General features: G+C 43.5%; 1 protein-coding gene across 1 annotated transcript in view; it reads left to right on the top strand.

Annotated features, from left to right (window-relative positions):
- The window catches only part of ftr86 (finTRIM family, member 86), a 36,796-nt gene that overhangs the window by 15,504 nt on the left and 9,050 nt on the right, over positions 1-12,242 (top strand). Inside the window, exons 2-5 of the mRNA XM_077224722.1 lie at positions 3,643-3,738; positions 4,888-5,121; positions 6,451-6,586; positions 12,150-12,242. Of these exons, the coding sequence (XP_077080837.1) occupies positions 3,643-3,738; positions 4,888-5,121; positions 6,451-6,586; positions 12,150-12,242 (559 nt within the window). The remainder of the gene's footprint in view (positions 1-3,642; positions 3,739-4,887; positions 5,122-6,450; positions 6,587-12,149) is intronic.

The raw sequence follows: 12,242 nt of genomic DNA, 5'->3' as shown, positions 1-12,242 counted from the left end.
ACACTTCTCTGTAACTCACACACTTCTCTGTAACACACTTCTCTGTAACTCACACTTCTCTGTAACACACGCTTCTCTGTAACTCACACTTCTCTGTAACACACACTTCTCTGTAACACACACTTCTCTGTAACTCACACTTCTCTGTAACAAACACTTCTCTGTAACTCACACTTACACTGTAACTCACACTTCTCTGTAACACACACTTCTCTGTAACTCACACTTCTCTGTAACTCACACTTCTCTGTAACACACTTCTCTGTAACTCACACTTCTGTAACTCACACTTCTGTAACTCACACTTCTCTGTAACTCACACTTCTCTGTAACACACACTTCTCTGTAACTCACACTTCTCTGTAACTCACACACTTCTCTGTAACTCACACACTTCTCTGTAACTCACACACTTCTCTGTAACACACACTTCTCTGTAACACACACTTCTCTGTAACTCACACACTTCTCTGTAACACACACTTCTCTGTAACACACACTTCTCTGTAACTCACACTTCTCTGTAACACACTTCTCTGTAACACACACTTCTCTGTAACTCACACTTCTCTGTAACTCACACTTCTCTGTAACTCACACTTCTCTGTAACACACACTTCTCTGTAACTCACACACTTCTCTGTAACACACACTTCTCTGTAACTCACACTTCTCTGTAACAAACACTTCTCTGTAACTCACACTTACACTGTAACTCACACTTCTCTGTAACACACACTTCTCTGTAACTCACACTTCTCTGTAACTCACACTTCTCTGTAACACACTTCTCTGTAACTCACACTTCTGTAACTCACACTTCTGTAACTCACACTTCTCTGTAACTCACACTTCTCTGTAACACACACTTCTCTGTAACTCACACTTCTCTGTAACTCACACTTCTCTGTAACTCACACACTTCTCTGTAACTCACACTTCTCTGTAACACACACTTCTCTGTAACTCACATTTCTCTGTAACTCACACTTCTCTGTAACACACACTTCTCTGTAACTCACACTTCTCTGTAACTCACACACTTCTCTGTAACTCACACACTTCTCTGTAACTCACACACTTCTCTGTAACTCACACACTTCTCTGTAACACACACTTCTCTGTAACACACACTTCTCTGTAACTCACACACTTCTCTGTAACACACACTTCTCTGTAACACACACTTCTCTGTAACTCACACTTCTCTGTAACTCACACTTCTCTGTAACACACACTTCTCTGTAACACACACTTCTCTGTAACACACTTCTCTGTAACTCACACTTCTCTGTAACTCACACTTCTCTGTAACTCACACTTCTCTGTAACACACACTTCTCTGTAACTCACACTTCTCTGTAACTCACACTTCTCTGTAACACACACTTCTCTGTAACTCACACTTCTCTGTAACTCCCACTTCTCTGTAACTCACACTTCTCTGTAACACACACTTCTCTGTAACTCACACTTCTCTGTGACACACACTTCTCTGTAACTCACACTTACACTGTAACTCACACTTCTCTGTAACTCACACACTTCTCTGTAACACACACTTCTCTGTAACACACTTCTCTGTAACACACACTTCTCTGTAACTCACACTTCTCTGTAACTCACACTTCTCTGTAACTCACACTTCTCTGTAACTCACACACTTCTCTGTAACACACACTTCTCTGTAACTCACACACTTCTCTGTAACACACACTTCTCTGTAACTCACACTTCTCTGTAACTCACACTTCTCTGTAACACACACTTCTCTGTAACACACTTCTCTGTAACTCACACACTTCTCTGTAACATACACTTCTCTGTAACACACACTTCTCTGTAACACACTTCTCTGTAACTCACACACTTCTCTGTAACACACTTCTCTGTAACTCACACTTCTCTGTAACACACGCTTCTCTGTAACTCACACTTCTCTGTAACACACACTTCTCTGTAACACACACTTCTCTGTAACTCACACTTCTCTGTAACACATACTTCTCTGTAACACACCCTTCTCTGTAACTCACACACTTCTCTGTAACTCACACTTCTCTGTAATACACACTTCTCTGTAACACACACTTCTCTGTAACACACACTTCTCTGTAACTCACACACTTCTCTGTAACTCACACACTTCTCTGTAACTCACACACTTCTCTGTAACTCACACACTTCTCTGTAACTCACACACTTCTCTGTAACTCACACTTCTCTGTAACACACTTCTCTGTAACACACACTTCTCTGTAACTCACACTTCTCTGTAACACACACTTCTCTGTAACACACTTCTCTGTAACTCACACTTCTCTTTAACTCACACTTCTCTGTAACACACACTTCTCTGTAACTCACACACTTCTCTGTAACACACACTTCTCTGTAACTCACACTTCTCTGTAACACACTTCTCTGTAACTCACACTTCTCTGTAACTCACACTTACACTGTAACACACTTCTCTGTAACTCACACTTCTCTTTAACTCACACTTCTCTGTAACACACACTTCTCTGTAACTCACACACTTCTCTGTAACACACACTTCTCTGTAACTCACACTTCTCTGTAACACACACTTCTCTGTAACTCACACTTCTCTGTAACACACACTTCTCTGTAACTCACACTTCTCTCTAACTCACACTTACACTGTAACACACACTTCTCTGTAACTCACACTTCTCTGTAACACACACTTCTCTGTAACTCACACTTCTCTGTAACACACACTTCTCTGTAACACACCCTTCTCTGTAACTCACACACTTCTCTGTAACTCACACTTCTCTGTAATACACACTTCTCTGTAACACACACTTCTCTGTAACACACACTTCTCTGTAACTCACACACTTCTCTGTAACTCACACACTTCTCTGTAACTCACACACTTCTCTGTAACTCACACACTTCTCTGTAACTCACACACTTCTCTGTAACTCACACTTCTCTGTAACACACTTCTCTGTAACACACACTTCTCTGTAACTCACACTTCTCTGTAACACACACTTCTCTGTAACACACTTCTCTGTAACTCACACTTCTCTTTAACTCACACTTCTCTGTAACACACACTTCTCTGTAACTCACACACTTCTCTGTAACACACACTTCTCTGTAACTCACACTTCTCTGTAACACACTTCTCTGTAACTCACACTTCTCTGTAACTCACACTTACACTGTAACACACTTCTCTGTAACTCACACTTCTCTTTAACTCACACTTCTCTGTAACACACACTTCTCTGTAACTCACACACTTCTCTGTAACACACACTTCTCTGTAACTCACACTTACACTGTAACACACTTCTCTGTAACACACACTTCTCTGTAACTCACACTTACACTGTAACACACTTCTCGACTGACTCTTTTTCTGATATACATTCACTGATATCAGTATCAATGTTGCTTGTTTTATTAAAAGTTGCACACACTTAAAGTAGATTGTTATAAGCAAATGCTTCAAGTTTACCCTGAAACTTCAATTTCAAAACCATTTACTGCTGCTTGACTCCTATAATAAGATTGGCTGATGGCTATTGTGTGTGTGTGTGTGTGTGTGTGTGTTGGGCTTTGCTACATTGACATTATACTGTATATGTTTGTGATTAACAGCAAGAGCTGATAGCATTGAGCGCCGGGATTCAAGAGAGCATTGCAGACAGAGAGCGGGTTATTCAGAGCCTTCCCCAGGCTTCTCAAGCACACGAGGTATAAGTGTGTGTGTGTGTGTGTGTGTGTGTGTGTCCCTCACTGACGGGCTGTGTGAGTGTGTGTCCCTCACTGACAGGCTGTGTGTGTGTGTGTGTCCCTCACTGACGGGCTGTGTGAGTGTGTGTCCCTCACTGACGGGCTGTGTGAGTGTGTGTGTGTGTCCCTCACTGACGGGCTGTGTGTGTGTGTGAGTGTGTATCCCTCACTGACGGGCTGTGTGAGTTTGTGTGTGAGTGTGTGTGTGTCTCTCACTGACGGGCTGTGTGTGTGTGTGTGTGTGTGTGTGTGTATCCCTCACTGACGGGCTGTGTGTGTGAGTGTGTGTCCCTCACTGACGGGCTGTGTGAGTGTGTGTCCCTCACTGACGGGCTGTGTGTGTGTGTGAGTGTGTGTGTGTGTGTGTCCCTCACTGACGGGCTGTGTGTGTGTGTGTGTGAGTGTGTTTGTGTGTGTCCCTCACTGACGGGCTGTGTGAGTGTGTGTCCCTCACTGACAGGCTGTGTGTGTGAGTGTGTGTGTGTGTGTGTGTGTGAGTGTGTGTCCCTCACTGACGGGCTGTGTGTGTGTGTGTGTGTGTCCTTCACTGACGGGCTGTGTGTGTGTGTCCCTCACTGACGGGCTGTGTGTGTGTGTGTGTCCCTCACTGACGGGCTGTTTGTGTGTCCCTCACTGACGGGCTGTGTGAGTGTGTGTCCCTCACTGACGGGCTGTGTGTGTGTGTGTCCCTCACTGACGGGCTGTGTGTGTGTGTGTCCCTCACTGACGGGCTGTGTGTGTGTGTGTGTGTGTGTGTGTGTCCTTCACTGACGGGCTGTGTGTGTGTGTCCCTCACTGACGGGCTGTGTGTGTGTGTGTGTCCCTCACTGACGGGCTGTGTGTGTGTGTCCCTCACTGACGGGCTTTGTGTGTGTGTGTCCCTCACTGACGGGCTGTGTGTGTGTGTGTGTGTGTGTGTGTGTGTGTGTCCTTCACTGACGGGCTGTGTGTGTGTGTCCCTCACTGACGGGCTGTGTGTGTGTGTGTGTCCCTCACTGACGGGCTGTGTGTGTGTGTCCCTCACTGACGGGCTGTGGGTGTGTGTCCCTCACTGACGGGCTGTGTGTGTGTGTGTCCCTCACTGACGGGCTGTGTGTGTGTGTCCTCCAGGTGTCCCTGCAGCGGCTGACACTGGACTGCCAGGCCGTGTTCGAGGATGTGTCGAGGAGCGTTGAGCTCAGCCGATCGCAGGTGCTGGAGATGCTGCACACACACGAGCGCTCGCTGTCCACACACACACAGGCACACACACTGCAGATCCAGCAGGAGATCGTCCAGCTGCGCCAGAAGCTCCAGCAGATCCAGAGACTGCAGCGCGTCCAGGACCCAGACACACTCCTCACTGTAAGGCATATAACATGTTATAGTGCTAGTGCATGAAAACATTGCTCTGTTTTTATTGTGTTGAAAATCTGAAGCAAAACACATATATATCAATACAGTTCTGTTTACAAGTTTGGTATTTATTCCTGTGATCAAAGCTGAATTTTCAGCATCATTACTCCAGTTTTCAGTGTCACATGATCCTTCAGAAATCAGTATAATATGATGATCTGATGCTCAAGAAACATTTATCATTATTATCAATGTTGGAATCAGTTGTGCTGCGTAATCTTATCAACAGTGGCACATAAACAGTGGAAACACGGGCTACACACACACACACACACACACACACACACACACACACACACACACACACACACACACACACACACACACACACACACACACACACACACACCACACATACACACACACACACATACAAAGTGTAGTGTTGTGGAGGTCTCATGCCTGTACGCATGTTGTGATGCAGCCTATGAACCAAAAACAAAACAACATTTTTTTGTATCTTTTTAATGAGTGTTGTGGCGCAAGTTTCTCCTGAACCATCATCACTGCGTGAGAGACACTCTGAATCACATGTTTTTTTAAAAGGTATTTATTCTTGCAAGGCCCAGTCGCCACACAGACGCTACGCTGTAGAGTGAGTTAAAGGACCCATCGCTGCTAGCTTCGATTTAACGCTAGCTGACCCTTTAGACCACCCGAACTAATGACCTCTGACCTCTGACCTCAGGTCCCTGCCCGAAGTGTCTCGCTCCTGCACTTCAGTGTACAGGCATACACAAATCTCCCTGTTCCCACCCCACACTACAAATGATGAAAACATGTGACATTCCTTTGCAATAATATCTACTACAGATCAATGAACATCACATTAGCTATGTGCATATCTGTGGCTCTCCTGTCTGCCAAATTATCCCACATAAATGTATGGTTCAGTATCTCCATTCAGTTAAATTATCATAACAAAATAGTGTTTGAGCATAGATTAACTTAATTTTATGACAATTTTAATCTCTTAATTCAAAAGCAAAGTTTAGTATTCACATTTTTGGTAAATAGCAAAGTGTTTTTTGTAAATATGCACATAGTTCGTTTGTCAATATGCGATTAATTCAACCAAAGCTTCGTCCACTAGGGGGCAGATCAGCCTTATCTGCCCCGACTGAAACTGAATATCATTGTTGTGACGCTGTGAGAGAATAAGGAAAACATCTGTCTCTATGAGTTATCATTTCACATGTTAATATAACTGATAAAACCCCAGAACCTCAGCACAACTCTGGCCTCGCCTCTGATCATGCATGTGCGCTGCTCCCTCAGGCGTTCGAGGCGCTGGACGGTGTGTGTCCTCCCGTGAGCGCGGCGCTGGAGGTGTGGAGCCCGCAGCCGCTGATTTCAGGTGTGCGCTCGTCTCTGGAGGCGCTGCAGACCCTCACACACGCCAGCCTGGCCGCCGGTGAGTGTGCACAGCTCAATCATCAACGCTTCAAATCACTAATCATGCAAGAAGACACATAACTGGTGAAATCACATCGCATGGTCTTTCATAGATCATTGATTTGAGAGAAATTAGTTTGATTAGTTTTTAGAAATTAGTTTTTCACACACATTAATTTGAACTAGAATAAAGTTTATGGTTGCCAAGCAACATAGACATTTTGTATGTTAGCATGTTGCTTGCATGATACTAGCATGATTAGCATGTCGCTAACATGCTACCATGATTAGCATGTTGCTAGCATCATGTTAGCATGATTAGCATGTCGCTAACATCATGCTAGCATGATTAGCATGTTGTTAGCATGCTACTAGCATGTTGCTACTACCATGCTAGCATGATTAGCATGTTGCTAGCACCATGCTAGCATGATTAGCATGTTGCTAGCACCATGCTAGCATGATTAGCATGTTGCTAGCACCATGCTAGCATGATTAGCATGTTGCTAGCATGATTAGCATGTTGTTAGCAAAGATGTTAGCAACATTAGCATGTTGCTAGCATTTTTACCATGATTTACGATAGTTTACCGTGATTTACGATAGTTTACCATGATTTACCAGAGTTTACCATGATTTCCCATGTTCTAGCATGATTTACCATAGTTTACCATGATTTAGTCAAATGAGCGAACCCCCATCTCTATACGATGTTCTGATGCAGAGATATAGGTCTTGCAAAATGGTTTGCTAGGGTACTCTGTTTAGGTGCCCGACAATGGTTGCTAGAGAGGGGCTAGGAAGTGTTTAGGTGATTCATGATTGGCTGTTTGCTGCCCCGAGTCAAACGAGACCACCCTCATGTTTCTATGACAATTCAGTCCGGAGATATCCCTTTGATCTTTCAATGGAAGTCTATGGAACTTGTTGCTAAGGTGCTGTAAATGGTTGCTAGGGTGTGGCTGGATAGCTTCACAATGATCCTGAGAGACTGATTGGTCGTCTGAGTAAAGTGAGCCTGCCCCCATGTCTCTATTGGCGCTTTTCCACTACACAGTACCAGCTCGCCTTGGCTCGGCTCGGCTCGACTCGACTCGCCTTTGTTTGGTTTTCCACTGTGTAAAAGTTGTACCTGTACCTGCTTTCGGGTACTTTTTTTCGTACCACCTCCGGCGAGGTTCTAAGCGAGCTAAGGCGATACTAAAATGTGACGTGAAAACAATGCCGACTGCTGATTGGTCAGAGAGAATCGTCACTATTCACTGCGTCATCATTGCACGCGCCAGATGGAGTATCCAGAATAACCCCGCCTTTTTTAAATAGTTTAGCCAGAGATAGTTACTAAACTTACTACTATTATTATGGCAACTCGGAAGAATACGCCGTGGTCAAACGAGGAGGTGCAGACATGCCTTTGTTTGGTTGACGAAGAGAGGATCCAGCGAGAGCTTGATGGGGCAACGAGGAACGAAAGGCGTCGCTATGACGACCGGGTACTATTTGTGGCGATACTTTCTGCAATGGAAAACGGAACGAAAAGCGAGCCGAGTCGAGGCGAGCCAAGGCGAGTCGAGTCGAGTCGAGCTGGTACTGGTAATGGAAAAGCGCCATATGATACTGTGATCCAGAGCTATGCTCAATACAAAATCCCTATGCAATTTACCATAGTAGGAAAACCATGTGTGTTTCACGGGACGTTCCTTCCCCATAGTAAGTCAATGGGGCAAATTTGGGCAGCTCCTGCCCACCAGGGGTGTAACTTTTGCCCTATTGTGATGTATGTTCTTACAAAGCCTGTCAGCCTCTTCAAATGTGGCAAATCACACGTTTCTGAGAAATCCTCACTCTGAGCTATAAGTCGTTAGCCTGACGTCGTCATACTCAGATTCTAGTCAGAATGTGAGTCTGATACTGCTCCATTGGGCTGTGATTATGGGGCATTTCATCCGAACCAGGAAAAAAATTGCCTCTGCAATGCCAATTTGATATGCCATTGCAATGCCGAATCCCGTAGGAAGGACGGCAAAAACATCTTTCCGATCGACAAATGCATTGTTCGCGGTTCTCTGTTCCTCTTTTAAAATGAATGCGCTGTCTACATCTTCTATAACAGACGCGATGGCTGAATCTACACAAAAATTCTCCAGCGGCAGCCATTCTTTATTATAAACAAATTTTTTGTTCGGGCATAATAGCTCCTCAACGGATCGAGTCCAGACCGAACTTCCCGACCTAAAGATTTTGTGGGCGGGGTTCGAGCTGACATCCAGGCTAATGACTCGTCAAAGTTTGTCGCAATGTTAAGTCTATGGGATTTTTCGGCCGCTTCTTCGCCCCTGGGGCAAACATCGTAGCCCCGATCGCTTATAAAAGTCATAGCACACCATTCCCGATTAATCCGCACGATTTGATGCCTCATTCGTGGGTCTGTGACAAAAGCTGCGGGGGGAGTTGCGCCTCAAACTTTTGGCGGAATGATAAAACGAATAGTAATAGTTGGGGCTTTGCCTTTGGCAAACACGTCCTCAAGGTCCTTGAGGTGTCCTTGAGGTGTTCTGACATGCTCTGACATTTGTGCTTTTCTCAGTTATTTATAAACATGTTAATGGCAAAGGTGTAAATTCACTCCATATAGCACAAACGGGGCTACCGTAATATGTGAGCAACATGTATGTACATGTTTGTATTTTTTAGAGAATAATGTTGCGTGGTTATTGAAAAAACTAAAACTTAAAGTGTCTGAAATAAGGCCACAAAACACATACTAAATATGTGTCCACAAGACTATTGACTAATGGATGTTGTTGCCTAGAATTTTTGCTTCAAAATGATCTGAAAATCATCCTGCCTAATCATTTACACAAAACAATACATTGATTTAAATTTTATAAGACACGTTTTGTTTGGAAAGGCAATATGCGTGGAGGCGTGTTCACACCTGAGAAGACAAAGGCCGGATAATGTGCCGCATAATGAGCTGCATATTAATTAGCCCTCTCACACAGGTGTGTCACAGGGTCCCAAAGAATGCAAGGACAAAATAAATTATCTATGTATACATAATTTACAATTAGAAATTGTAACCAATTACAAATAGGTTACAATTACAACAACAATTACAATTTTAACAATATTTCAAGTGTATTCTTTCTTTGTAAAAAGTATACATTTTATCATACGTATTAAAAAAGGTAAGGATTCATTAGTTTGAATATTGGAACAAACACTATAATAACATCTTAGTTGATAATTCAATATACCTACTTTATTTTTGACAAAACATCATACTATAGTATATTTAACTATGAGCAGAAATTGGTGAACAAAAGCGTACCTATTTAATGTGACAGTAGTCTTTTTTTACAGTCAAAACTTTATAATCTATCCAAAACTAAACACCAAATCTTGTCTAAACATTCATATTTAGTCTGTAACATATTGTGTATGATATATTAGCATATACATGTGAATTTGCAGTTTGTTGCTTATACAGACATTTTATTTCAACATATTTCAGTCTATTTTTACTCATCTTACTTCATATTTAAACAGTCTTTTTGCGGTTTACAGTCAGACACTATTCAATATCGCGATTAGAATAAAGCACTTAAGAATAAATGACTTACTACATCAGCTGGATCCGTTATTGCTCCTCGACATGAAACTACCAACACTTCTGGTACATTTTCCAGGGTTATTAGATAGTATTATTCCTCACAGCGTAGGGATACGCTGTGTACACAGCGGTAGTAAGATACTTACTAAACACAATGTGTTTTATAATCCAGCTGGTGGGCGTTGGCATGTTTGAATGGCTTGCCTTAGATCATTTGCGTTTGAATAGCGCGCGCTCTCCGTGGGCGTGGCACATTAACGCGTAATCAGGTATAATGAGCTGGAAAGAAAAAGACTGACATCTCTCTCTTTTCATACAGATTACATAAACTAAGAATATTTTTTTTTTTTATATAAATTAATTCATTTAAAAGAAGAGAGTTCAAGCTTCATTATGGAAAAACACTCGTGCCTGTATGACAAGTATTCGCGGAATTACAGTTAATTTTCGGACGCGTTTCAGAATGGACTTCACTGACAGAGAGAGATCCTAACCTTACCCGTATCACACACACCTGACCCTAACCTTACCCGTATCACACACGCCTGACCCTAACCTTACCCGTATCACACACGCCTGACCCTAACCTTACCCGTATCACGCACGCCTGACCCTAACTTCACCCGTATCACACACGCCTGACCCTAACCTTACCCGTATCACACACGCCTGACCCTAACCTTACCCGTATCACGCACGCCTGACCCTAACCTTACCCGTATCACACACGCCTGACCCTAACCTTACCCGTATCACGCACGCCTGACCCTAACCTCACCCGTATCACGCACACCTGATCCTAACCTTACCCGTATCACGCACACCTGACCCTAACCTTACCCGTATCACACACACCTGACCCTAACCTTACCAGTATCACACACACACCTGACCCTAACCTTACCCGTATCACACACACACCTGACCCTAACCTTACCCGTATCTCACACACCTGTCCCTAACCTTACCTGTATCACACACGCCTGACCCTAACCTTACCCGTATCACACACACACCTGACCCTAACCTTACCCGTATCACACACACACCTGACCCTAACCTTACCCGCATCTCACACACCTGTCCCTAACCTTACCCGTATCACACACACACCTGACCCTAACCTTACCCGTATCACACACACCTGTCCCTAACCTTACCCGTATCACACACACCTGACCCTAATTACGGTTTTTGAAGGAAGGAATAGGCCTACTTCCAGAGTTGATCATACAAAAATAACTGGGTTGATCATGTTAAACAAGTCACATCATCGATCATCTGGGTTTAAGGTTTAGCGTGCAATGACTATATTGACAAAAATGGGAGATTGATAAACATGCTGAAACAATAAAAACATTCAACATTTAAAACAAAAAAATTCCAATGCCGATTATTCCTCTGCAAAGCAGCGTGCAGCTCTTCATTAAGATCATGACTGACGGTGATCGTACAGGCGATCGACTCCTTCAGATAATGTGAAAAATGACACGCATAGTATCATGTAAGTCTAAATAAACTGTTTTAAAGATTGACGTTTATTGTAAGGTTCAAATAAGTTTAATTTCTTGTCTAAACTGTGTCTGGCCATTATTTTCTGACAGCCACGCGGGGAGACTGGGCGGGGAGGTTATATGACGTCCACCTGTGAATGCAGACACACACGATAGCTGATAGCGCTTACATTAAACTGATATCCGATCACAAAGCGTCCTCGACACGCTGATCGAACATTCCCATCAGAAGCGCGTTTACACTCGTCTTTTCAATGTGTGTGTGGACAACATCCGATACAGGTCGCATGTTATACCAAGTGTAAATGCAGCCTTAGAGTCATGCTTTATTCTGACACCACAACCAGGATTCAAATTAATGTGGTTATGAGTTTGACTTTTATCATGAATGTAAAGCAGATGTATTAGTGATATAGTGATGATATAGTGATATATCCCATGTTCCCCTGCAGTGATCGATGCGGCCGCTCTGGCTCAATCCTCCAGTCAATCATGTGACCCAGGCCTCGTCTCCAGCCAATCACAGCCGCCCTCATTAAACCCAG

Source organism: Siphateles boraxobius, unplaced genomic scaffold (genome assembly GCF_051911475.1).
Source record: "Siphateles boraxobius isolate OS27281-9 unplaced genomic scaffold, OSU_SipBor_1 91, whole genome shotgun sequence".
Classification (NCBI taxonomy): domain Eukaryota; kingdom Metazoa; phylum Chordata; class Actinopteri; order Cypriniformes; family Leuciscidae; genus Siphateles; species Siphateles boraxobius.
Note: the sequence above shows the minus strand (reverse complement) of the source record. Positions and strands in the feature narration are given on the sequence as shown.